The 23,259-nt window shown below is 35.7% G+C and overlaps 1 protein-coding gene across 1 annotated transcript in view; it reads right to left on the reverse strand.

Moving 5' to 3' along the window:
• Positions 1-15,251, reverse strand: part of RIOK2 (RIO kinase 2) — a 31,883-nt gene extending 16,632 nt beyond the window's left edge. The window contains exons 1-7 of the mRNA XM_063087787.1: positions 15,114-15,251; positions 11,727-11,865; positions 10,064-10,180; positions 7,392-7,567; positions 4,920-5,008; positions 2,932-3,123; positions 643-735 (exon numbers count right to left, since the gene is read on the reverse strand). Coding sequence (XP_062943857.1) covers positions 643-735; positions 2,932-3,123; positions 4,920-5,008; positions 7,392-7,567; positions 10,064-10,180; positions 11,727-11,865; positions 15,114-15,179 — 872 coding nt within the window. The 5' untranslated portion in view covers positions 15,180-15,251. The remainder of the gene's footprint in view (positions 1-642; positions 736-2,931; positions 3,124-4,919; positions 5,009-7,391; positions 7,568-10,063; positions 10,181-11,726; positions 11,866-15,113) is intronic.
• Positions 15,252-23,259: the final 8,008 nt, after the last annotated feature.

Raw genomic sequence — 23,259 nt, forward strand, 5'->3', positions numbered from 1 at the left:
AACATGACTAAAAAGCAACATAGACAAGGATACTTCAAAAAGTTCATGGAAAGGTTCGTATTTCCTTTTAATTCTAAGTACCCTCATATTAAAAAAAGGTTATAGCAACTTCAGCTGCTATCCACTTAGCAAATTAACTTTCAAGGAGAGCTAAAGATTTCTTTTAAATTATGACTCATCCCAAATTAGAAAATATCTTAAGTGTATAAAATAAATATGAGAAAATTTAAGTTCAAAAATGCAAATAATAATTATGTCCCAAGAACACATTAAAGATAGCTCCTGTTCTGAATGAAGGTACAACACATTTCAATAAACATTTGCTTTGGTCCTAACGAATATGTTATTTACACAGCATCCAAAACAGAATAAAAGTTCTTGAATTTTTAAGGAACTAGAAATGTTCCTTCCAAAATTGAATAGCAGTGATTTAATGGGCCAAAGGAAGGTATTTTCAAGTTTTTAAGTTTTGTTTATGTACTACAGAGCAATAATATTCAACTACAGAGCAATAATACTCTAATTATAATGTTTCAAAGGTCAATATTTGGAAATTTTTAAAAATAAAAGTGTTAACTTTTAGATATAAATAAATCAGATACTTAAAGGGTCTTATCATTTGAAGCAATACCAAATACAAACCTGATATCACTAAATGTTGGATAAAGCTCACTTTCATAGCCAAAACGTTTCACAAAAAAATCTCTAATGCATTTAACATCTCTGTCGAAATACCTGCAAAAGCAAGAATCATTTTTGATACAGGTTTTGTTGCTCATCTTTTTCTTTGTTAGCCAATGACAGTATCCTTATTATTTATTATGGTATTCCTGTTCCTTACATGAAGGAGAAAAACATGATACAAATCAGTTGCCAGTGTGTTTGAAAAAACTAAAATCTGAGGAAATCTCAAGGGATAAAATGGGATATAATCTGAGGAAATCTCAAGGGATTTAATTTCAATGCCATATGGTTCCTAAAGTTAGAAAAGTCAAGGTTTTCTCGTACTGTTACCTAGTACATGGTAAGATACACTAGGTGAAGATGAGTGTGAACCCCAGGAAAGGAGACTATGGGCCTAAAGTTTGGAGGCAAGTTTCCACTTATCCTCTTTAGTCCCCAGTCTGTCTGGCTACGCTTCCCATCAACACCCATTAGAATTCCTAGTCAACAGCAAAAGCTGAAGATAAGATACTAATGGCTCATAAGGAAAAGTTTGGAGACTACTGGATTATGCTGATGTACCTTCATAATCTATTATAAAAGGAGAAATAATGCTGTGGCTTATAAATAATGATCTGAAGACATGCTAATCTGGACAGAGTAGAAGAACTTCTGAATATCGGGTTGTTTTTTTGTCCACCACAAAGCAGCAGGAACATATTCAATGCTCTAGAACATTTCCAGGTAAGGAAGAATTAAAGACAGGATGACATGGAAATAGGAAGACTGTGACATGTCTTAGTTCTCAGGGCAACCTGGGAAAAATCTTAATAAATTTAAAAATTATCATTTTAAATATGTTCACACCTCCCCTACTAGACAACAACTTCTTCAAAAGCAGAAGCAAGGATTATTTATATCTCAACTTTTAGCCCTTAGGACAACTCCTTTGCCCCTCTACTGGCTCACAAAAATTCAAATTAAATCATAATATCTTCCCATAGAACAATGCAGCCTAAATTTGAAATGTTATAATCTGTCATCAATCCCTTCTTTAACTCTGCTGGTTCCCACGTTCCTTTATTGTGTGACTATGTCACTCCATATTAATAAACATAGTGATTAGTCATCATCCACAGAGTATTGATCACCCAAGTACCAGGCATTAACTTTTTAGTATTATTTTGTTGAAACATTTTTAAAATTTATTGTTTAAATGACATTTCTTTCTTTAGCGTAAGTATAGACATTTTTAATGGAAACTGGAGGAAAATAAGCTTCACTTTAGCACATACTATTTCATGCTCAAACTCTGCAAGAATGAATATACTCTATAAATAATATAAATGATAAATAATACCAGTTTGTACTTTAGGAATAAGAATTTTCTCATAAGCCTTGAAAAGGGAAGACAAAAAAACACTTACCCTTAATTTGATTATGTATAATGGCATCACAGAATACAAGCAAATAAAGGAAAAGGTCGTATTTCACAACTTGGTCAGTTTAACTGGTTAAGTAATGTGAAAAATATGATTATCACAGTATATAAGGTGATTCTGCCCTGTGTCAGGGATGGAGTTTTATGTGAATTCTATCCTATTAATAAAAGCTAAGAATGACATGACAGATAATTATCATTGGTCTGGCTACTGAATCCAGTCCAAAACCACAACTTTTACTCAGGCCATCAAGACTGAGTTATGCTTGGTTAAGCTCTATTGGAGGTAACCACAGAGAAAAGAGAAAAGGAGAAAGGCAAAAGTATATGGTGATTCCACGGTTCCCCTTACCACGTCCCTACTTCTGAGCAGGCTTTTTATCTGTTTTAAAAATTGGGCTTCTAATCTAAATGTCTGTTTGAACAAAGGGCCCATGGCTAAGAAAATTTGACTTTTGAAAGTCTGTGATTTACAACAGAGAAATTCAAATTCTTTTGATGCCGTCTTCATTGTGGTTTATATAAATAAAATAGATAGGCAATTTCTTCAGATTTCCAATACACACACAGCATAAGCTTAACGAATAGGTTTTAAATATTAAATGAAAATACATTTTTTCCCCTTTAAAATACTGAATAAGAAAAATTCTCTTATGAGGAAAATCCTAATAGTTGGATATAATAAAAAAACCCAAATTTTATAACATTAACACCAGTCATTTCAAACCAGTTATTGACCCACTTGATAATTTTACAAAATAGAAACTATGAATAAAAAATGACTATATCATTCAACAAACACACCCAGAATCAATTTTAGCATATACCATTCAGCATTGGGATGAGAAGTCGAAACCATCTGTGGAAAATCAATCATGGTGATGTGGTCATCTTTATCCAAAATGAGATTGAATTCATTGAAATCTCCATGAATCAGCCCATGATTTGCAAGTTTGACAATCAGTTCCATAGCTTCATCATATACTGATGCAGGATCTTCAATATGGTGTATCTGACATCTGAAAGTATTTCAAGTATAAAAATAGGTTATTTGTATTCACTCATGATTTTAATAAAAGTATGTATGTGTGTGCGCATATATTACTTCCATTCCCTGTATCCCCAATAGTCTTTTCCTCATTCCCATCAGCATACTGATATATCTCCCATCTATTAAAAATAAATAGAAAGCCTCACCTGCTTAGATTCTGTATTTCTTTCCAGTACTACCTTCTTTCTTTAATCTTCTTTACAAACTCTTCTACATGTGCTTTTTCCAACTTCTTTCCTCCCACTCTCATTAGAACCCATTTCGAACAGGTTTTCATCTACCTCATTCCAATGAAATAGATCTTGTCAAGACTACCGATGACTTCCATGTTGCTGAATCCAAAGGTCGTTAACCACATGTAGACTGTCAGTTGGCCTCGTTGTCCTCCTTGAAACACTTTCTTCACTTAACTCTTGGGGCACCATGTTCTTTAGGTTTTCATTCTTTCTCACTGATTACTCCTTCTTAGCCTTTTGTTAGTTCTTCATCTTTTTCCTGACCTCTAAATTTTGGAGTTCCTCAAAAGTCAATCCTAGAACTTCCTATTTTCTCTTATTTAGACTCACTCTTGGTAATGTCATCTAGGCTCATTTCTTTAAATACCATATACATACTGATTTCAACCTAGACTTCTCCCCCAAACTCCCACACACCTTGAACTTACCATGTCCATAACCGAAACTCTGATTCTGCCCTATCCTCTAACCCAAAACTGCTCTTCCTGCTGCTTTCCAGTTTCTGTAAATGGCAACTTTATTCCTCCAATTATTTATTACTCAGGCCAGAAAACTTGATGTCATCACTGACTCACCCCTTCCTTCATATCCATATCCAGTCCCAAACAAACCATGTTGGTTCTACCACCAAAACACATCCAGAATCTAACTTTTCATCACCTTCATGACTAATGCTGTGATCAGAGCTACTATCATCTCTTGTCTAGATTATTACAATAGTCTCTTAATATGTTTTCCTAACTCCATCTTTGTCTCCCTTGAGTCTATTCTTAATATAGCAGCCAGAGTGATCCTATTAAAGCGTTAGTCAGATGATGTCTCTTCTCTGTTCAAAACACTCCAGTGACTTCCCATCTCATTCAAAATTAAAAATTCCTTACATGAACCTACAAATCTTAAGTGATGTGGTCACCTGCTCCCTCTCTGATCTCACTATTACAATTCCCCTTAGTCACTCAGCTCCAGCTACACTGGACTGCTCTCACCCCAAGGCCTATGTACTTGCAGTTCTCTGTCTGGAATGTTCTGTTAGCCATTGGCACGGTTTCCTCCCTCTTCAACTTTCTGCACTGATAAGGTTTCATCTTATTAATGAAACTTTTCCTGAAGTCATGCCCCACGTAAAATAGCAGTCTCCTACTCCCAACCTTAGTACTTTCAATGCTGTGTTTATTTCCTTATTTAGTTATTTGTTGCATGTCTCCTTCTATCAGAATGTTAAGTTCCACAAGGGCAGGAACTTTGTTTTGTTCACTGCTGAGCCTAAAAGTACCTGGTACATAAAGACTCTTAATAAATACTGAATGAATGAATGAATGAATGAATGAACCACAGAGAGTACAAAGTCCATCCTGTCAGAATAAAAACTGAGTTTTCAATTTGTCTTCGAGTCTACTTCTTTAAGTCAATTTCTAGCCTTCCCGTAGCAATATTCCATTAATTAAAAAAAAATTTATTGAAAAAAGAAAACACTGAACTTTAGATTCATTTACTGGGATCCATGGTTTCAAGAATAACGAATACTTACAGAGGATAACCATTTATGAGTTCCATGACTACTGCGTGGCGATTGTAATCAATTGGCTTTGGAACTGGAAATTCCCTCTCATACAATGCCTGAAACATAGCAAAACAGGTATAAGCTAATGAAGAGGTCATTATTTTTTAAAGAACAATAAAACTAAATGTACCTTTTCACTCTAGAAAAAAAACACTTCATCAAATTCAAAAAAGCCTTCATAAAATTACAGTTAACACATGATTATTTACGCATGGCTTATTTATTCACTGCATAGAGTAAGCTGTACATAAAAACAAATTTTAAACTAAAATTTGCTTGAATTCACTTTTCCACCAAAAATGAACATACATAAAATATTACGCACTGTGCTAAGGTTACAAAAATGAGTGTGAAAAGTCCCTGTCATTTGTTGAAGTGTGCTCAAAACATTCAAATGGAAACAAATTGTGATTTAGGAAATACTCTGTCTTTTGGCATATTAGGAAATGAAGCATTCCAATAGATCAGGCATTTTCGCTTACAGAGCACCAACCTTTTTCTCCAGACCAAAATATGCAATATAATTCTACTATTTGATAAACATACATACTGTAGTAGTCCGAGTCAAATGTTATTTCAGATCATCTACACCTTTTCCCCTATGCTTAATTTCTTACTGTTTACAAAGTCCTGTTATCATTTCCTTCAAAATACCTCAGATTTACACCCTCTGCCACTTGTATTACTACCATTTCTAAGTAGGCCTTTGTCATTTATGCCTATCACTCCACCAGTGTTGCAGCTCTTGTCATCATACTTAATCTGTTCTAGGTACCAATACCAGACTAAAATGCTTGTGTCAACGCTCCATTCAAAAAAAATTCTATAATAGGTGTAAATACTGATTTCAGTCTAAACAACCTTTCATAATTTTCAAAACTCTCTTTAATTGACTTGTCCAGTCCTAGTTCTCCCAATACTCTCTTCAATAAGCAGCCAGGAGTACAGTCAAGACAGTCATCTTGATGTCATCTATACACACAGGGCTCACATCCATTCACATCTTTGCCCATACTAGATCCTCTGCAAAGTCAAATCGTACTCAAGTTTTCATGACTCCACTCAACTCTCACTCACTTCATGAAACATCTTCCTTCATCAACTATTCCAGTCTACTGAAGTTTCTCCAAACACAAATTTTTTCTTAAAAGTGTTCTTTGTTTCATGTGTGTTTGTGTTATCTTACTAACTTTAAGACACAGACTGTACTGTTAATTCCTTTGGTGTCCACTCCTTTACCTTCACACTACTCTGGTACTTGTCTACCTACCTTCTGTGGACAGGAATGGAACTATTCCCCATTCATCAGAGATTTTTGTTTGCTTTGTTTTTAAAGAGTTACTTTTTCCCCCGATGGGACCATTTTGAACATGCCTTGGCAGTTCAACAGCATATGATAACCTTAAAGATTACCAATATTTGTCTAGAACTTGTGCTATAGCCTAACCCTCAAGCTATAATCTTTATTGTATTTTTCTCTTAGGAAAGTATCAACGTATTTAAGAAGTGCACTTATGTGTAACCAGATCTTATTCCTGTACCTTCAATATAAACACCCTGAGAAAACACCTAATAGAGTTTTGGGAAAATGTGTAATGATCCTTACCAACCTACTTACTTGCTGATTATCATAGAATGCAAACAATTAGTATAAGACAAGAAAAATCATAAAATGTATGATAGCAGTAACAATTATTTATACTGTCTTAAAAATTCTCCCATGATTACTAAAAATTTAAGCATATGAATTAAAGTAACCTACTCAAAGAATAACAAACTCCCAAGAAACAACTGTTCACACAATGGAGCAATTTTCAATAATTCAAGTTTTTTAAAAAATGAAGATAAAATTATGACAAATCCTACTGGACAGAATAATAAAAACACAATGTTATTTTCTTTTAATTTAGTTATTATTGAAGACATTTAACTTGGGTATTATTAAAGATATTTAACAAATCTATGCTGAACTTAATTTTGAAGGTGAAAGTTTAAAAACTACTGATTTTTACCATTTTTAGTACACATACAGATTTGTAAATTGAAATTTGTTCCATTATGTGGAAAAAAAAAAACAACTAGTCAACTTATCTGAGACACTAAGGTTTCTATAGATAGTAAATATCTGGTGTTTTCATTGGTATAGACATATATATATATAGGCATATATATTGAATATATACCCCCACACACAAATTTGTGAGGGAACTACACTATTAATTATTTAATACCATAGAATACATGCTGACTTTATGTATTAATAACAAAAATACCTTCACATAGATAGAAATCACTAGAAAAGTAACATAAATCATCAATAGAGTGATTAATCTGTTAGGGACTGAGTGGAATTAGGGAGAGGTTGGGGCAACAGACTACTGCTTATTATTAAAGCCTTGTATTATTTGGTTAAAAAATGTAAAATTATTTAAAAAATACCTTCATATAAGCAAATTCCTTCATGGCAGAGAGACGAGATAAATATAGCCAAGACACATTATGCCTATGTTTATGGTAATCACGCTTGTTTTTCAGATTTCGAAAGGAGGTTCTTCCTAGTCTGTGAAGCTTTAATGCAAATTGCTGTCCATTTTCATTTGCAACAATGTAAATATCTAGAGCCAAGATTTTAAAAGGATCTTTATTACACTTTTATTCCAATAAGTTAAAACAATTTTAGCTCTGAATTTTTTTGTACCAAATATGTTATATTTCCTAAAATAACTAGGAATACTCATTCAGAAAAACTCTTCATATCGCACGTTTACCATTTTACTTTAATTACAATCCAAAATGACAAGCCAAAATATATGACTATCTCCTACAAAAGAAAGCAGAGATGTAATGTGTCAAAGGTGCTTCCAAAGGTGCTCAATACCCATATCTACCATGTCAAAACACTCAATTTAGTAGGAAAACATCTAATTGTTCCTTAATGTCCTATATGGGAGAGAAATGATTTAATATCTTCCTTTTCAACAACATAAAATTCAATTCTTCAACTGCTTTGATAAGTAATAGTTGTTACAATATATTACTATAATTAAGAAAAATGGAGCTCTTTAAATAAGTAGTTTGTCAACTATCAAAACAGGCTGCTATTTGTAATACTAACATTTAGAACATGTTCTGACTACTCATGAGGAAATTTTAATTATTACAATTCTATTAAGAAACAAGCTCTGTCCCACATTGCTGATGGGGTTATAAATCTGTGAAAACTTTTTGGAGAGAAATTTGGCAATATCAAAATTTTAAATGTACGTACCTTTTGTCCTGTTATAAGCTGAATTGGGTTCCTCCTATGTTGAAGTCTTAACCCCCAATGTAACTATTTGGGGATAGGGCCTTTATAGAGGTAATTAAGGTTAAATGAGGTCATAAGGGTGGGGCCCTAATCCAATAGGACTATCAGAAGAGGAAGAGACACCAAGGACACAGAGAAAAGGCCATGTGAGAACACGGCAAGAAGGCAGCAGTCTGCAAGCCAAGGTAAAAAGTTAGGAAAAACCAAACCTTGATCTTGGACTTCTAGCCTCTAAAACTGTGAGAAAATAAATTTCTCTTGTTTAAGCCGCTCAATCTGGGTTATTTTGTTAGAACAGCCCTGGCCAACTAATACATTCTTCAATAATTCAATTTCTAAGAATGTATTTACAAATTTATTTGCACATAAGCATCAAGACATCTGTACAAGCATGTCCACTGCATCACCACTTACAAATATAAGACCAGAAGTAACTTAAATGACCATTAACAATTGGGAACTGGTAAAATCACGTATGAAGCATCTGTACGATGTAACACAATACTCTGTGACTATGAGAAAGACCTGTCTGCTGATGTGAACTGATATCAAGGATGCATCAAATGGATAAAAATCAGGGTACGGAATAGTAAGTACTGTTCGCTTTTGCTTGTAATTAAAAAGATATGTGAATATATCCTTAGTACATATAAATATAGTTGTATTTACACAGAAAACTCCTAGAAGGATATGTAAGAAATCAGTAGAGTATTAGCTTTGGGAAGTAATAACAGGAGGTTGAGACCTGGGTTTGGAGTAAGATTTACTTTCTACTGTACCTTCTTTTGTACTATTTATCATTTTGCCATGAAATGAAAGTCTTAAAAATTTAAAGAAAAAAATTTTTTAAAAAAACTGAATTATAATTTCATTATGACTTGGCTCTTGTATATATATTATTAGAATATTTGTAATAGTCAATTCATGATTTTATACTCAAAAGTGAAGTTAAGACTGTATATATAAAAAAAAATTAACAGAAAGACTACCCCAAAGGGGGTGTTTCATTACTTCTGTTTATATATTTCTATACACACACACACACACACATACACACACACATTGTACTGTATTTAGTACTCTCACATTATCTCTTAAATATATACCACACTCTGAATATAAATACAAGAGACATGCAAACCATATGAAGTACCACAGCAACCTTCTTTGGGGTAGGCTTCCTAATAATTCTTTTACTTCTGAGTTTAGTTTTGCTTCCTCAGTTTAGATAAATAATGTAACAATATAGGATAAACTACATAGGATAAAAAGCAGTATATAAGATGGCCTGGTATAAAGAAAATCATTCCCTGTACCTTATTCCTACCTGTCTTCCTCATAGAGAATAAATAAATAAACAAGTATTTGTTCAATGTTATTTTAGAATACTTTTCTTCCTGTGTTCCACACATACTTATCTTTGCTTTGCTGATCATATTGCTGTGATAGAAAAATGTGTTTGTGGTTTTTAAATATTGTCTTCTAGTACTTCCTTGTGGTACACAGTAACTGTTACAAATGTATAATTTATCAGGTCTAAAGTAAGACCAAATAAAATATTTGCCAAAGATTTCAGTTACGAGAGGAAAATTAATTCTTGGAATAACTGGACTTTCAGTGATAGACTTAAGGAAAAAACATAGCCTACAAAACTAAGGGTATTCATAATTTGTATTGCTTCCAACCAACTTTCCAATTTACTGTTAGTTGGAAAAAATGGAAAAATTAAAAGAGAAATGCTTTCTCAAGGGGAAATATAAACTAAAGCAAAGAATATACTTTCAACAGTACTGTCAGCACTTACCTGATTCTTTCCCAACACCCATCTGGTTTCCAACAGACTCAACTACCTCTCTGGAAGAAAGTGTTTTCAGAGCTAGGTAATCATAGCCTGCGTTTGTCAACCGATAGCCCTGGACAGCTAGACAAAATCAAATGAGAAAGACCATACTTTAGTTACATTATACTACCAGGTCACGAGTTCAAATCATAAGAATTGAAAGATGGGAAGTCTTAGTTGAAGTACTTTTTTTTTTTCTTTTTTGTGACCGGTAAGGGGACCGCAACCCTTGGCTTGGTGTCGCCCTCACTGCGCTCAGCCAGTAAGCGCACCGGCCATCCCTATATAGGATCCGAACCCGCGGCAGCGCTGCTGTGCTCCCAGCGCAGCACTCTCCCAAGTGAGCCACGGGGTCGGCCCAGGAAGTCTTAGTTGGAAAAACATAAACTACCCAGGCTTACAAGTTTCCAATTTCTTTCTATAATTTGCATTTCTTCTCTAGTGCACTGTTACTCAAAGTGTGACCAATGCCAGTCTGAATGTGTCTGTGATGAGATGAAGGAACTAAAAAGGCAGTGTTTAAGTTCAGAAACTTTATATTAATTTGACCAAAAATTTATGCCTGTTTTTATATTTCTGTTATCCATTTCATTTTTCTAGTATTTTTTTTTGCATTGATAAAATGTAGTTATTAAAATATGTAATATATTTATGTTGTTTTGATCAAGTACAAATTATAATTGTGATAATTTTTCATTCCAGAAAAATATAATTTTTAAAATATAAAAATTTATAACAGAAAATTTAAAATGAACAAAAATTTAAATACACAAATTTTGCATACAACAATATTTCTACTCTTTATAAGAGGTATTAGACAGTATTTGATCAAATAATAGCAAGCACTAAATATATTTCTTTGGAATAAAATTCTTTTGGAAAAAAGAAAAAAATTAGTTCAAAAGAACTATAAAAATATAAATGCAATCTCTTGAAGAGTTTATTGATACGAATGATGGTGGTTATCATGATATTTACATTCTTAAGAGAGATGTTAAATTTTTATTGAAAAGTGTGCTATATATATATGATTTTTATGGTACAAATCATAATCTCTGCAATTAGAAGCAGGGTTTACTGTGGAGCAAATAGCTTAAGTTCAGGGCACAGGATTTTTCCAAGAAAGACCTGGAAGAGGCCCTAAAAATGTATTTATGATGCTATATGTTTTTGTTAAATTTTCAAAAATAAGTTACTTAAACTGCAATTGGTTAAGGCCCCTATCACATTCTAATTCTACCTGCCCTCCATCTCAAACCTTCTGCATGTAAATACTTTTATAAGGATCTGAACGGATAAATTTTTTCAACCTCTCACCTCAGCTGGTTTGAGAAGTAACGCTCTTGAGTCCTGTGGCAAATTTTATTTCCCAAAGAAGGCAGCAACAATCCCTCTATCCTACTTGCTCTTCTGCAGTGTGACCTTACTAATCCTCTTTTTCCACTCCCTTTGATATGGGTGAGCCCTGTGATTGTTTTGACCAATAGAATATGGCAGAAATATGTTGCGTCAGTTCTTGGTCTAGTGCTTTCCTTGTCTGGCAACTTCCACTTCTTGTCTTTTGGAATGCCTACTCTGGGGGAAACTAATTATCTAAAAATCACAAATGGTGCGTCACAATACTTACTTTTGGTACGCTCCCAGGCAATGAGTTTATGTTTCACTAATTCTCTTAAAACTTTATTACAGCCACCGTGTTTAAGGCTGGCTATAGAAGCAATCAAACTGCAGGGAACTATTTCATGGTTCTTCATGCCCATTTCAACCTGAAATTAAAGGAATCTTTATATAATCATAATCAGCACAAAGCCTTGTCTATCAAAATCTTGCTAAGAAATTAACTTCTCCTTGAAACTTTCCTGATCATGCAATTCTGCAACTAATTCTGAGACATAATTACTCCCTTCTCTAAACATATTTTTATTTAGTTTAATATATAACACTAATTTCATATTGTCTCTACTTTGCTTCAAGGGTAGAAATTGCGTGAATGCTTGACATACTTAATGACATGTAGTGAATCCTAATATACTTATTGACATCTAAACGTGTGTCTGTAAAAAACTACACTTACTTATTAACGGGTATTTAATGAGAAAGAACTTTGTGGAGGATGTGTGTGTGTACACACACACACACACACACACACACACACACACACACACACACACGCACGCACGCACGCACATATATACACTCTTTACCCCTGGAGAATTTATTGTCTAATTGTGGAAATAAAAAAAGTATATATTTAACTTTATTAGAAGGTAGGAAGTGATAAGTGCTAAAAAAGATGTAGCTTAGGGAAGACCAAGAATACTTCTAGCTGAGGGATCCGTTTCAAGGGAGAAGCAACACTTCAGATTGACTTTCAGAAAGGTGGACATATAGAGAAAGCAGACAAGGAGATATCAGGGAAAGAAAAAAAAAAGGATTTGGAAATGGCATACACACAACAAAGTACTGAGTATAGGGAACAGCTAGTACTGTGGTAGCTCAGATGGGATGGCATGTAGACTTCATGCAAAGAAGGCTGGAAACATTTCTAAGATATAGAAAGCCCGTAAACATAGACCAAGGAGTTTTATATTGTATACAGAGGAAAGCAGAAAACTCTTAAATATGTTTAGGCAATGGAGATTCATGAACAGTTACTTTAAGGACATTAATCTAACAGGAATATGCAAATTGGTTTGGAGAAGGCAAAAACTGAAGGGGGTGTACTGTAGAACTAAGACAGCAGTCCAGCTCAGAGGAAATAACAACTAAATGGGACATGTGGTAGTAGCAGTAGTAACGGAAGGAAGAAATTAAAGAGAAAATTATATTAAGTGAAACAAGTCATGCACAGAAAGAGAAATACCACATGTTCTTACTTATCTGTGGGAGCTAAAAATAAATAAATAAACACACAAACAAATAAAGGGTGGGCGGAAGAAGACAGAATAACCACAAAAATTCCTTGAACTATTTAAGCCAAGTGCACAGATACAATGTGGGGGGGGGGGGGAGGAACGGGTAAGGGGGCATGAAAATCAAGTAAAATGTATTTTGAGAAGTAAAATAAAATTAAATTAAACTAAAAAAAAAAATAAAGAGCTTTAGGAAGTAGTATGGGAGGGCTTGGCAATTGGATGTGATAAGGTAAAGGGAAAGAAGAGTCAAAGTTGGAAGTGAAGAGGAAAAACAAGTTTTTAAATTATATTACTTTTTATTTTTGGTGGAGTTTGAGAAAGGAGAAAGGGAATAGACAAAATTGATATATTTGGTTTGAGCACATACTGTCAAATGAAGATGTTTAAAGGAAAACTGGAAAGGGGTCTGTACTTAGTAATAAAGTCATATTTAGAGGGAAAAAATTGTCAACTGTTTGACAGAGGTGAGAGATAAAGCTGTGAAGTGGATACAGTCAACAAGAAGAGACAAGGGAAGAAAAATGAAGGGTGGGGGAAAGAATTTTAGGGGAAGTTTGTATTGAAAGGTAAGAGCAGTTAGTCAAACGACTGCTGGCATGGGAAGAGCCAAAGACATTACATGGAAGAGAGTCAAGGAAAGGTACCAACACTGATATTTAACTGAGACTGGAATACTATATTTAATGAATAAGTCATTCCTTGGTGAGTGTCAGTAAGAACTTAAATATTGCAGAGCTGAAGTTTAAGAAGATAAATCAGGTGTCATTTTGATATCCCACCAAAACATCACATTTTAAACAACTCATTTTCCATGCCTTGTCCCTGCCTCCCCCAGCCTCCAACACTCTTCCTCTTGACTCTCTTATTTCTGTCAGAGGCATTAAGGAACAAGTGAATGTACCGAGGAAGCAGACAAGGAAAGCATCTTTCAGAGGTGACAGTACGTATTTAGAGAAAATCCAACAGAACTGAAGCATCTACAGGAGACAGAAAGAAAAGTGTTTTCCTAATTTCATACTGATTTCGCATTTAATAGTTTAGTCCTTAGGTGTTACCTATTTAAGACTAATTTCAAAAATCCAAAACATGAAGAATTAAAATAATATAAAAATCGGTGTGACTCACATTCTATCACATAATTACATAATACAGGTAGTCCTTATCATGGGGTTCACTCCTTACCAAAAGATAATGGCTCCTGAATAAATGCATTGCTTTATTCTGCAAATGACTAGATCTATGTACTGATCTCTGTGCTATAAGACTAAGGCCATAAAATAAACTTGTGTGACTCCCTTGATCAAAAACATTCAGTGGTTTCCCCCACCCTCTTTACCAAGCCCGGAAGGCTCTACAGAACATGATCTGGAACTTTTTTTTTTAAAAGACAGACCTTGTAGATTTTGGTTACAACAGTAAGCAGACAAGATTCTTGCATCCAGGCAATCACTGACTACACAATTCAGAGACAGCATTTGCGCCCCACCCCCCAGATGTACATACTTTCTATTCCGTTATCCTTTATCATCTTCACAACACTTATTACCTAATATTATCCTGCTTACTTATTTAATAGTTTACTTAATGATGATTTGTGTCTCCCTTCCCTCTTATATATTTTGTACCCTGTTGAACCCCTAAAACCTAAACAAACATTTGTTGCTACTAAAACTCGAATATTGGTTGGTAGAATGATTCAGAAGGAATGCTATGCGACTGAGTCTGTAAGTGGGGAACTCAATGATACCCATAATTCTCTTCAGGAGGGACCTTAAACCTTCTCAGCTGGTCGGAAGCCCACGGTCGGAGAAGTTTCCCAGGCCACAAATGCGAGTGTGTCTCTTGAGCACAAGGAAAAGGGGAGCAGAAAGGAAGGAAAAGATCAGAAGAGGGAACCTTTGCTCTGTCTGGGGGAAGATAAACTCCCAAACAAAAGGTTTTTAAAAGGCCGACTCATTGGTGCTCTTTCTCACATTCCCAGCCTCTGCCACGTCCCAGGGCCCACAGCGCGCCCGCTCAAATCGCAGCAAACTTCGAGAAACAGGAAAAAGACGCACGGTGGGGATGGACAAGGGAGAAGGAAACAGCGGGCTTCCTACCGCGGTCAAGACTCTGAAGTCATCCCGGGTCAGGTAACGCAACTTGGCCACATTCACTTTCCCCATGGCGGCCTCCGACCGATCCTTCTCCCACTTTAGCTGGAGAACGCAAGGCAGGTCGGAACTCGGGCCTCTCACGCGCCTTAGAGCCGCCGGAAGGCTCGCGCATGCGCTGCGTCTTACTACAGGTCCTCGTTAATAGATAAAAATGCTACCTCACTGGCATGGGAAAATAAAAGGCCTTCTGTGTCGTATCAAAGATAGTGTGAAACAGGGAAGCATTTTACCTTTAAGTAATTTTATAATGTGACTAAGTTGGCGGGTTTTAAATGTTCTCTACAATATGGCATTTTATTTTTTACACCTGTCAGGACTGGCTGGCGTAATGACGCATCCCGCCTCAAAGAGCAAAGTGGTAACTTAGTGGGAGGGGCAACATTTACCCTGAAACAGCAACTCCTACTTTAGGCAAAGTGACTTTCAACAACAGAGGGGGAAAAATGAACCTGACCAAGAGTCCTACAACCAAAGCTGTTAAGGGTAAAGACGACACATAATTCCACGAGCAGCCCGGAGAGGGCGTGGTTAATGAGAACTCTTGCGCTTGCGCAGCACTTCGCTCTAAGTTGTTCGCGGGGGCTCTGCGCCTGTTGGGGGTTGGGTTTAAGGTGATGGGTAGAGGGCAGGGCTGTCATTGTTACTTTTCAGCGCGCATTTACAGAGAAAGAGGGCATTGGATGGTTTGGGACCCAGGAGAGATTTAAGGACTTTAGGAGAGCTACCGCACTGCAGTTCCTCTCTACCCCCACAAAAACGGTAACTGGAGCGGGACTGCAAACAACTTGCATCCAAAGAGGATGCGTAGCCTCTCCTACCTTCCCTACAGCAACAGCAACAGGATAATAGCAACGAAACTTGTATGATACTGTTTGCGTTTATATCTTATTTCATGAGGTATATTTTAAGCCTTTAAATGGCAAATATTTTGGTACACTACTGAACTAACTGTGGGCGCTACATAACTCTGAAGGATCATCCTATCTTCGGAACTCCCTGCTCTCTTCCAAGATCATAAGAACACTCTGTATTAATACTCCTACACGCAACCTTCCAGTAAAGAGTGTGCTGCCTGAGGAATGCAACCTTCACCAATGTTTTTCTGGGCCTTTAGCCTAGTGGGAATGGGACCATTTCATAAAAGTGAGATAAGTAGAATAAGACCTCCAACTGAGATATATGTCATTAGCTTAATTCTGACACTAACTAGTTTTTTTTTTTTTTTTTTTGACCTTCGGTAAACTCTTAACTTCTCGTTCATGCAAGTTTTTATTTTGATTGGTTACTATACAATGCATTTCGGTAGACAAAACTCAGTTTCTTTCCTCAAAGAGCTTATAGGTCTAACAGATCTTAGGTTTTTTTATTTATATTATGAAGGGGTTGAACTTGAATTGGTGTTTCTAAGCCTTTTACTAATTTAAGTCCCCATCAGGCCCTGTTACCTTCATCCTCTTTGGTTGAGAATCACTCTCTTCTGTATATCCCTAAAAACCAAGTGTATTTGGTTAACTGAATAGCCAAAGCAATCTTGATCAAAAAGAACACAGCTGGAGGCATCACACTCCCTGATTTCAAAATATATTAGAAAGCGTTTATAATCAAAACAGCGTGGTACTAGCATAACAACAGGCACATCAACCAATGGAACAGGATAGAAAGCCCACACATTTCTGATCAATTGATTTTTGACAAAAAATCCAGAAATAAACCCACACATTTCTGATCAATTGATTTTCGACAAAAAGCCAGGGTCATACAATAATGAAAGGACAGTCTGTTCAATAAATGGTGTTAGTAAAACTGGTTATCCACAAGCACAAGAATAAAATTGGATCCTTATACCCCATACAAAAATCAACTATAAATCGATTAAAGGCTTAAATATAAGACCTGAAATTGTAAAGCTACTAGAAGGAAACATAGGGGAAAAGCTCCATGACATTTATCTTGGCAAGTTTTTGGATATGACCCTGAAAACATAGGCAACAAAAGCAAAAATGTGGGTGGCATCAAACTAAAAAGCTTCCTCACAGCAAAAGAAATGTGAAGAAGAGTGAAGAGACAGGCCACAGAATGGAAGAAAATATTTGCAAGCCATACATCTGAAATAAGGGTTAATATCTAAAATATGTTAGGAACTCAAGCAACTCAGTAGCAAGAGAACAAATAACTTGATCTAGGCAAAGACATTGAGCAGGCATTTCTTAAAAGAAGACATAAAAATGGCCAACAGGTACATGAAGAAATTCTCAGCGTCACTGATTATTAGGAAATACAATTTAAAATTACAGTGAAATATCACCTCACATCTGTTAGAATGGCTATTATCAAAAAGATGAAAAATAAGCGTTGGTGAGGATGCGGAGAAAAGGGAACTCTTGTACATTGTTGGTGAGAATGTAAATTAGTACAGCCATTATGGAAAACTGTGTGGCGGTCCCTCAAAAATCTGAAAATGGAGGGCCGACCCCGTGGCTCACTCGGGAGAGTGCAGCGCTGGGAGCGCAGTGGCGCTCCCGTGAGAATGTAAATTAGTACAGCCATTATGGAAAACTGTGTGGCGGTCCCTCAAAAATCTGAAAATGGAGGGCCGACCCCGTGGCTCACTCGGGAGAGTGCAGCGCTGGGAGCGCAGTGGCGCTCCCGCCGTGGGTTCGGATCCTATATAGGGATGGCCGGTGCGCTCACTGGCTGGGTGCGGTGTGGGCGACACCAAGCCAAGGGTTGCAATCCCTTACCGGTCACAACAACGACAAAAAAAAAAAAAAAAAAATCTGAAAATGGAAATACCATGTGATCCAGCAATTCCACTTCTGGGTATAGATCCAAAGGAAATGAAATATGTCAAATGGGTATCTACATTCTCATGTTCATTGCAGCATTATTTACAATAGCCAAGATATGGAATCAACCTAAGTGTTTATCAGCAGGTAAATGGATAAAGAAAAGGTGGTTTGTATATATGTATATATACATACATATACGATGGAATACTATTTAGCCTTACAGAAGAAGGAAATTATGTCATTTGCAACAGTGTGGATGAACCTGGAGGACATAATGCTAAGTGAAATAAGCGAGGCACAGAAAGTCAAATACTGCATGATCTCACTCATACTTGGAATCTAAAAAAAGTTGAACTCATGCAAGTAGAAAGTAGAATGATGGTTACAAGAGGCTGGGGGTGGTAGGGAATAGAGAGTTGTTGGTCAAAGGGCACAAAGTTTCAGACAGGAGGAATAAGTTTTGAGATCTATTGCACAGCAGGGTGAATATAGTTAATAATACTAATGTACATTTCAAAATAAGAATAAATTTCAAATGTCTCACCACAAAGCAGTGGTAATCGAGGTGATAGATATGTTAATTAGCTTGATTTAATCATTTCACATTGTATACATATATCGAATTATCACATTGTACCCCATAAATGTATACAATTATGATTTGTCAATTAAGAATATTTAGTAAAGATTTGTTTTATGAAAATAACATTTTTTATTTTGCAAATAGAAAATCATATCCTAATATTAGTACTCATTTTCAAACTGTATCTGCTGAGCCCTTGGTGATTTTGATAGTACCACTCATCTTCAGAAGTAACGGATAGGTAATCAGTCATAGTAGTTGGGGACAAAAACTTTATTAGTTATTTAAACAGGGAATATAATATTAAAATTATGAATTAGGTATAAGGTTAACTAGATACCTGAAAAGGGGAAAGGAGAATACTAAGGCAACCATCATTAGTACTGGAGGAACAAAAATAAGACGTTCAAAGTACTACAATGTAGGTGCTTAGAAAAGAGAACTCATAAACCTGAGACCTAGACATCTGAGGAGGAGGCACTGTTGTATTGTTGCTGATATCTCTAGGGCAGGAGGACATTATAAGGCTCATTTGGCAAGTGCTGGAAAAATTACAAACTAGATCAGATGATGCTATGAAAGGGCCTGCAGTTGCTGGAGTAAAGGAGGGTTGTTGGAGTGAGGCCAACAAAAATGACACACACAGGAAGCCTGGAGGAAGCAAACAGGAAGCAGAAGGAACAAGTTGATGCTTCTTTCTTCTAGGATTCCTTTTTGGCAGAGCCCAACATAGAGCCAATGGCAAAACAGAAATTTAGTTTACAAGGTTCCAGTCCTAACATCAGAGAGTGGAGTGTTGAAATCTGGGTCTGGAGCTAAGAGACAATAGCTTAATAACTGGCACAACCTCTAGGGTATTTTTGAGCTCTAAGATTCTATTTGTCTGCCTTTTAGACCTGCATAGGGTAATAATAAAGTAAGCATCTTATGGTTTACCTTTTATGCATGTACTTTGATTTAGAGAGTAAACAACTTGTTTCAGTTTTTTAGCTTTCTACTTTATTACCTTACTTGAATAATGAATTTACCTGTTTTAGTCCTGTGCTTGTTTTTCTTTGTTATTATATGAGTATCTTTGTTTACAAGAATTAAAAATAATCCCACTATTCTGTTAGAAATTTTTATCAAGTAAGGGCTTTTGAGTTACCTAAAATAGTATGTATAATTGTGTTGGTTACAAATTAGAACACTCGCCATATTATTCCAAGTTTTCTTTCAAATGCCAGTATTTTAAATGTTTCCACACATTAAACTTTGCATAGTTTTATGAATTTTTTCCTTTGCATAATGAATCTTGCCTTTAAAAATATTCTTCAGACTGTGGGGCATTTAACTGCCCTCTGTTAGAACAACTTTTTTTGGTCTAAACTATTGCCTGATTTCTGGACTTGGTTAAACATTCTTACTACACCTACTTTTATATGGCTTAATGTATTCTTCTTTAACATGAAAACATTATTTGCTCAAAGGAGTTCTCATGAAAGTAGACTTTATATAAAATGCAATATTAAACTTTTAGTAGGAAATGGTCAAAGAAATAGAGAATATTAAAAAATGAGGTGTTCAAAGTAGAATGGTGGTTTAATTAGCTGGAGTACTTAAAAATGTCTGTTGACATAAAACTAACAAACATATTAAAATATAGTTATTTAATCACTTGGGCTTATCAGCTGAAACTTTATTATACAGAATAATCTATGGAAAAACTTTCTTTTTGTACATAGAGATGTAAGTGATGGTCAGAAAATACCCTTTCTCTAAGATCCCAATTGTGAAAAGGGGTTATAGTTAAGCTTAATGAAAGGCAGTAACCATGCCAGCGTTCCAAATACTGCAAATTCTTTTCCATAGGTAAATTTATAAATACTTTAGAATGCTTGCTGAAAGTCCAGCCTGAACAGGGAAGTTCATATACTGTTCATACACTGGGTTCTTTCATGCTAGTTTGTGAAACAACTGTTCTTGAGACGTGTTCAATTATTAATGCCGGTGTCTCTTTTCAAACAGATCTTCCAGGGAGAAGATTGTTTGGTTCTCTTAGAATTCTCAACTTTATTAAGCTGCCATCTATAGTCAGAGGACATCTGGAAATGTTGGAATTAGCTTTTAAAGCAATAACTGGGGTTACCATAGTCACTGTTACTCTGATAATCCAAACTTATTTATTAACCTAGGGACTTATCAAGGAACTTAGAGGTTGGTGTTAATTAATCAGTGGTTGCCACGTGGATATTAGTTTATGTTGAACTGACTTGTTTTTCTGAAATATATTTAACATATGTTAAGCCTGTATGGAATAAAGCTCACACAGTGTAGTTTAGCCAAAAATAACCTATCAGTTGGCCATATTTAGAGTTTTCACTATTTCTATGAACATTAGTGATGATGTGTTCAAGGATTTAATATGTGGCCTCTTTACAGTCACTGGAGGAATTGATTATTCAGTTTGTGAACAAACTGAACCCTTCTCTTGAGTATTTCCCTCATGGTTTCTGCTCCAGGCATTTTCCTGCCTGGGTAACTCAAGGTGGATGGATAAAAGGAAGTGAGATGAAATGAAAATTATGCCATATTCATTTACTTATTTATTTTTTATTATTGGCTCTGATAAAATATTTCTTAAGCATTTGAAGGCATTTCACTGAGGGTCATGCCTCATTTAAGGTTTTTTTTTTCCTTGTTTTTACCATTTCTCTACATCACTGAAAGTGGATCTCAATGATCTCAACATTAGTTTCTTAAATGTCAAGATAGATTATTATTTATGCATGCTTAAAGTATTTTTCAACTAAGTTTGTAAAGTACTTATATTTTTAAAAGTATACTCTTATTTTTAAATTATTTTTTTTTAATTTTATTTTTACCGATAAATAATACTTGTGTATCTTTATGGGGTACAATGTGATACTTGGATACATGTCTACCCTTTAAGTAATTTTGAAATATACAGTACACTATTATTAACTATAGTCACCTTGCTGTGAAATAGATCACTAGAACTTAAAAGTATATCCTTAATATGGCATTTCATATTAATATCCATTTTTAATATCCTTTTTAAATCTTAAATTTATTGATAAGCGATTGTTAGCAGAATCTGCTAATTATCCCCAATATTTGTTCTTTCTGTTTTCCTTTTAGCGATAGAACAGCTGGGCACATGACCCCTGAGCTAGAGACTACATTTTTCAGCCTTATTAGAGCTAGATGTGGTTACATGTCTAAGTTTTTACTTCTGGAAAGTGAGTAGAAATTATAAATGCAGCTTCTGGGTCTTGCCTTAAAAAAAGTTGGGTATGTGGATCTCTCTGTTTGTTTCCGTTCTCCTGCAGGCTGGTCCTTGACCATTGTGGCAGTGAATTAGCTTCTACCATGCGGATGAGGGCAGTACTCTCAGGGATGTCTGAAAAACAAGGTGGAAGGACTCTAGTCCCTGGATGACCCTGTGGAGCAGGCTACCTTCCTATTCTGCTCCAATTCCAACTGCTTACCTCTGAATGTTACATGACAGAACAATAAACTTCTGCCTTATTTGAGCTACTGTATTTTGGGGTCTTTTGTTACATGAGATTATTGTATACCATAACTAATATAGATAGGATTTTAAGGGAAAAATCTTACTGATGAGTTAGAGTTTCAAAGGAAGCTCTAGAGGCTGAGGGCTTGTAGATGCTAAGTATCTGCATTCTAAACTTAAGCACTAGATCATCCATGCCAGGCTGACAACGGGGCTTCCAAAACTCAGTTCTGCTCTCATTAACCTATCACTCACTTCCATGCTATGGAAAAGACTGGAGATTCATTGGAGATTGAAAGATGGGGTCTATATTGATGATTTCTTGGGAGAGAGATGTCCGTGTTTTATGATAATTTCTCTCCCAACTTTTTTAAGGAGAGAAGAGTGGTGCTGACCTCTACTTCAAGCCAAGTAATGGGGCCTTGAAGAGACCCATTTAGAAAAACTTCACACGTGGCGCTGAAAATTTAGGAGATACAGGGCCTGGCTATTGTCTTAGTCCTATAAGTCTTAAGTCAAAAGGCTAGCTGAAAGAGCTAAATGGTGAAAAACAAAAGGAGAGGGTTGTCCTGAGATCATTCTGAGTTTCCAGAGTTTGGCTGGGCAAACCTCTAAGAGGTTACATTCACTCACTTGTTGCCCTCATACAACAAGTAAGTGAGTGTAAGGCTGTTATGAATGCCAGTATCATGTCAAAACTTTTTTTTGGTCACCACCTGTTGAGCCTGAGGCTTCAGGACAAATTCTGCAATGTCACATTATGGGTTATGCATTAGGTTCTAATGAGGACAGTAAAACTTATGAGGTGAATAAGTCAGAATCTAGTCAGGAGACAGGAACCATACCAATTTTTTTAACAGAGTAGTTTATGTAGTTATTACCAGGTTATTAGAAAACAGATATCCCCCTTTAAGTCTGTGGATAAAAAAGGTAAGAAGTCGGTTGATATTTTTAACTCTTGAAGGAGGGATCCTGAGCTGGGATTCAGGCTCCTAATGGGGGTCATTGCCTCAATGGTGCTGCTGTTTCAAGAGTATGGGTACTGGGCTGAGAACTCTGGAGAGGGTTACCAGTCATTTGGTACTGGTATCTGTGAGGGACACAATGACAGTGGCTTTGGAAGTGCAAACCTGTCGCACCATATTGATGCTGTAGGATCAACTATTTCTGTGAGAGTCAAGCATCATTGCTGGGTGATGC

The sequence above is a fragment of the Cynocephalus volans genome, chromosome 2 (genome assembly GCF_027409185.1).
Source record: "Cynocephalus volans isolate mCynVol1 chromosome 2, mCynVol1.pri, whole genome shotgun sequence".
NCBI lineage: Eukaryota > Metazoa > Chordata > Mammalia > Dermoptera > Cynocephalidae > Cynocephalus > Cynocephalus volans.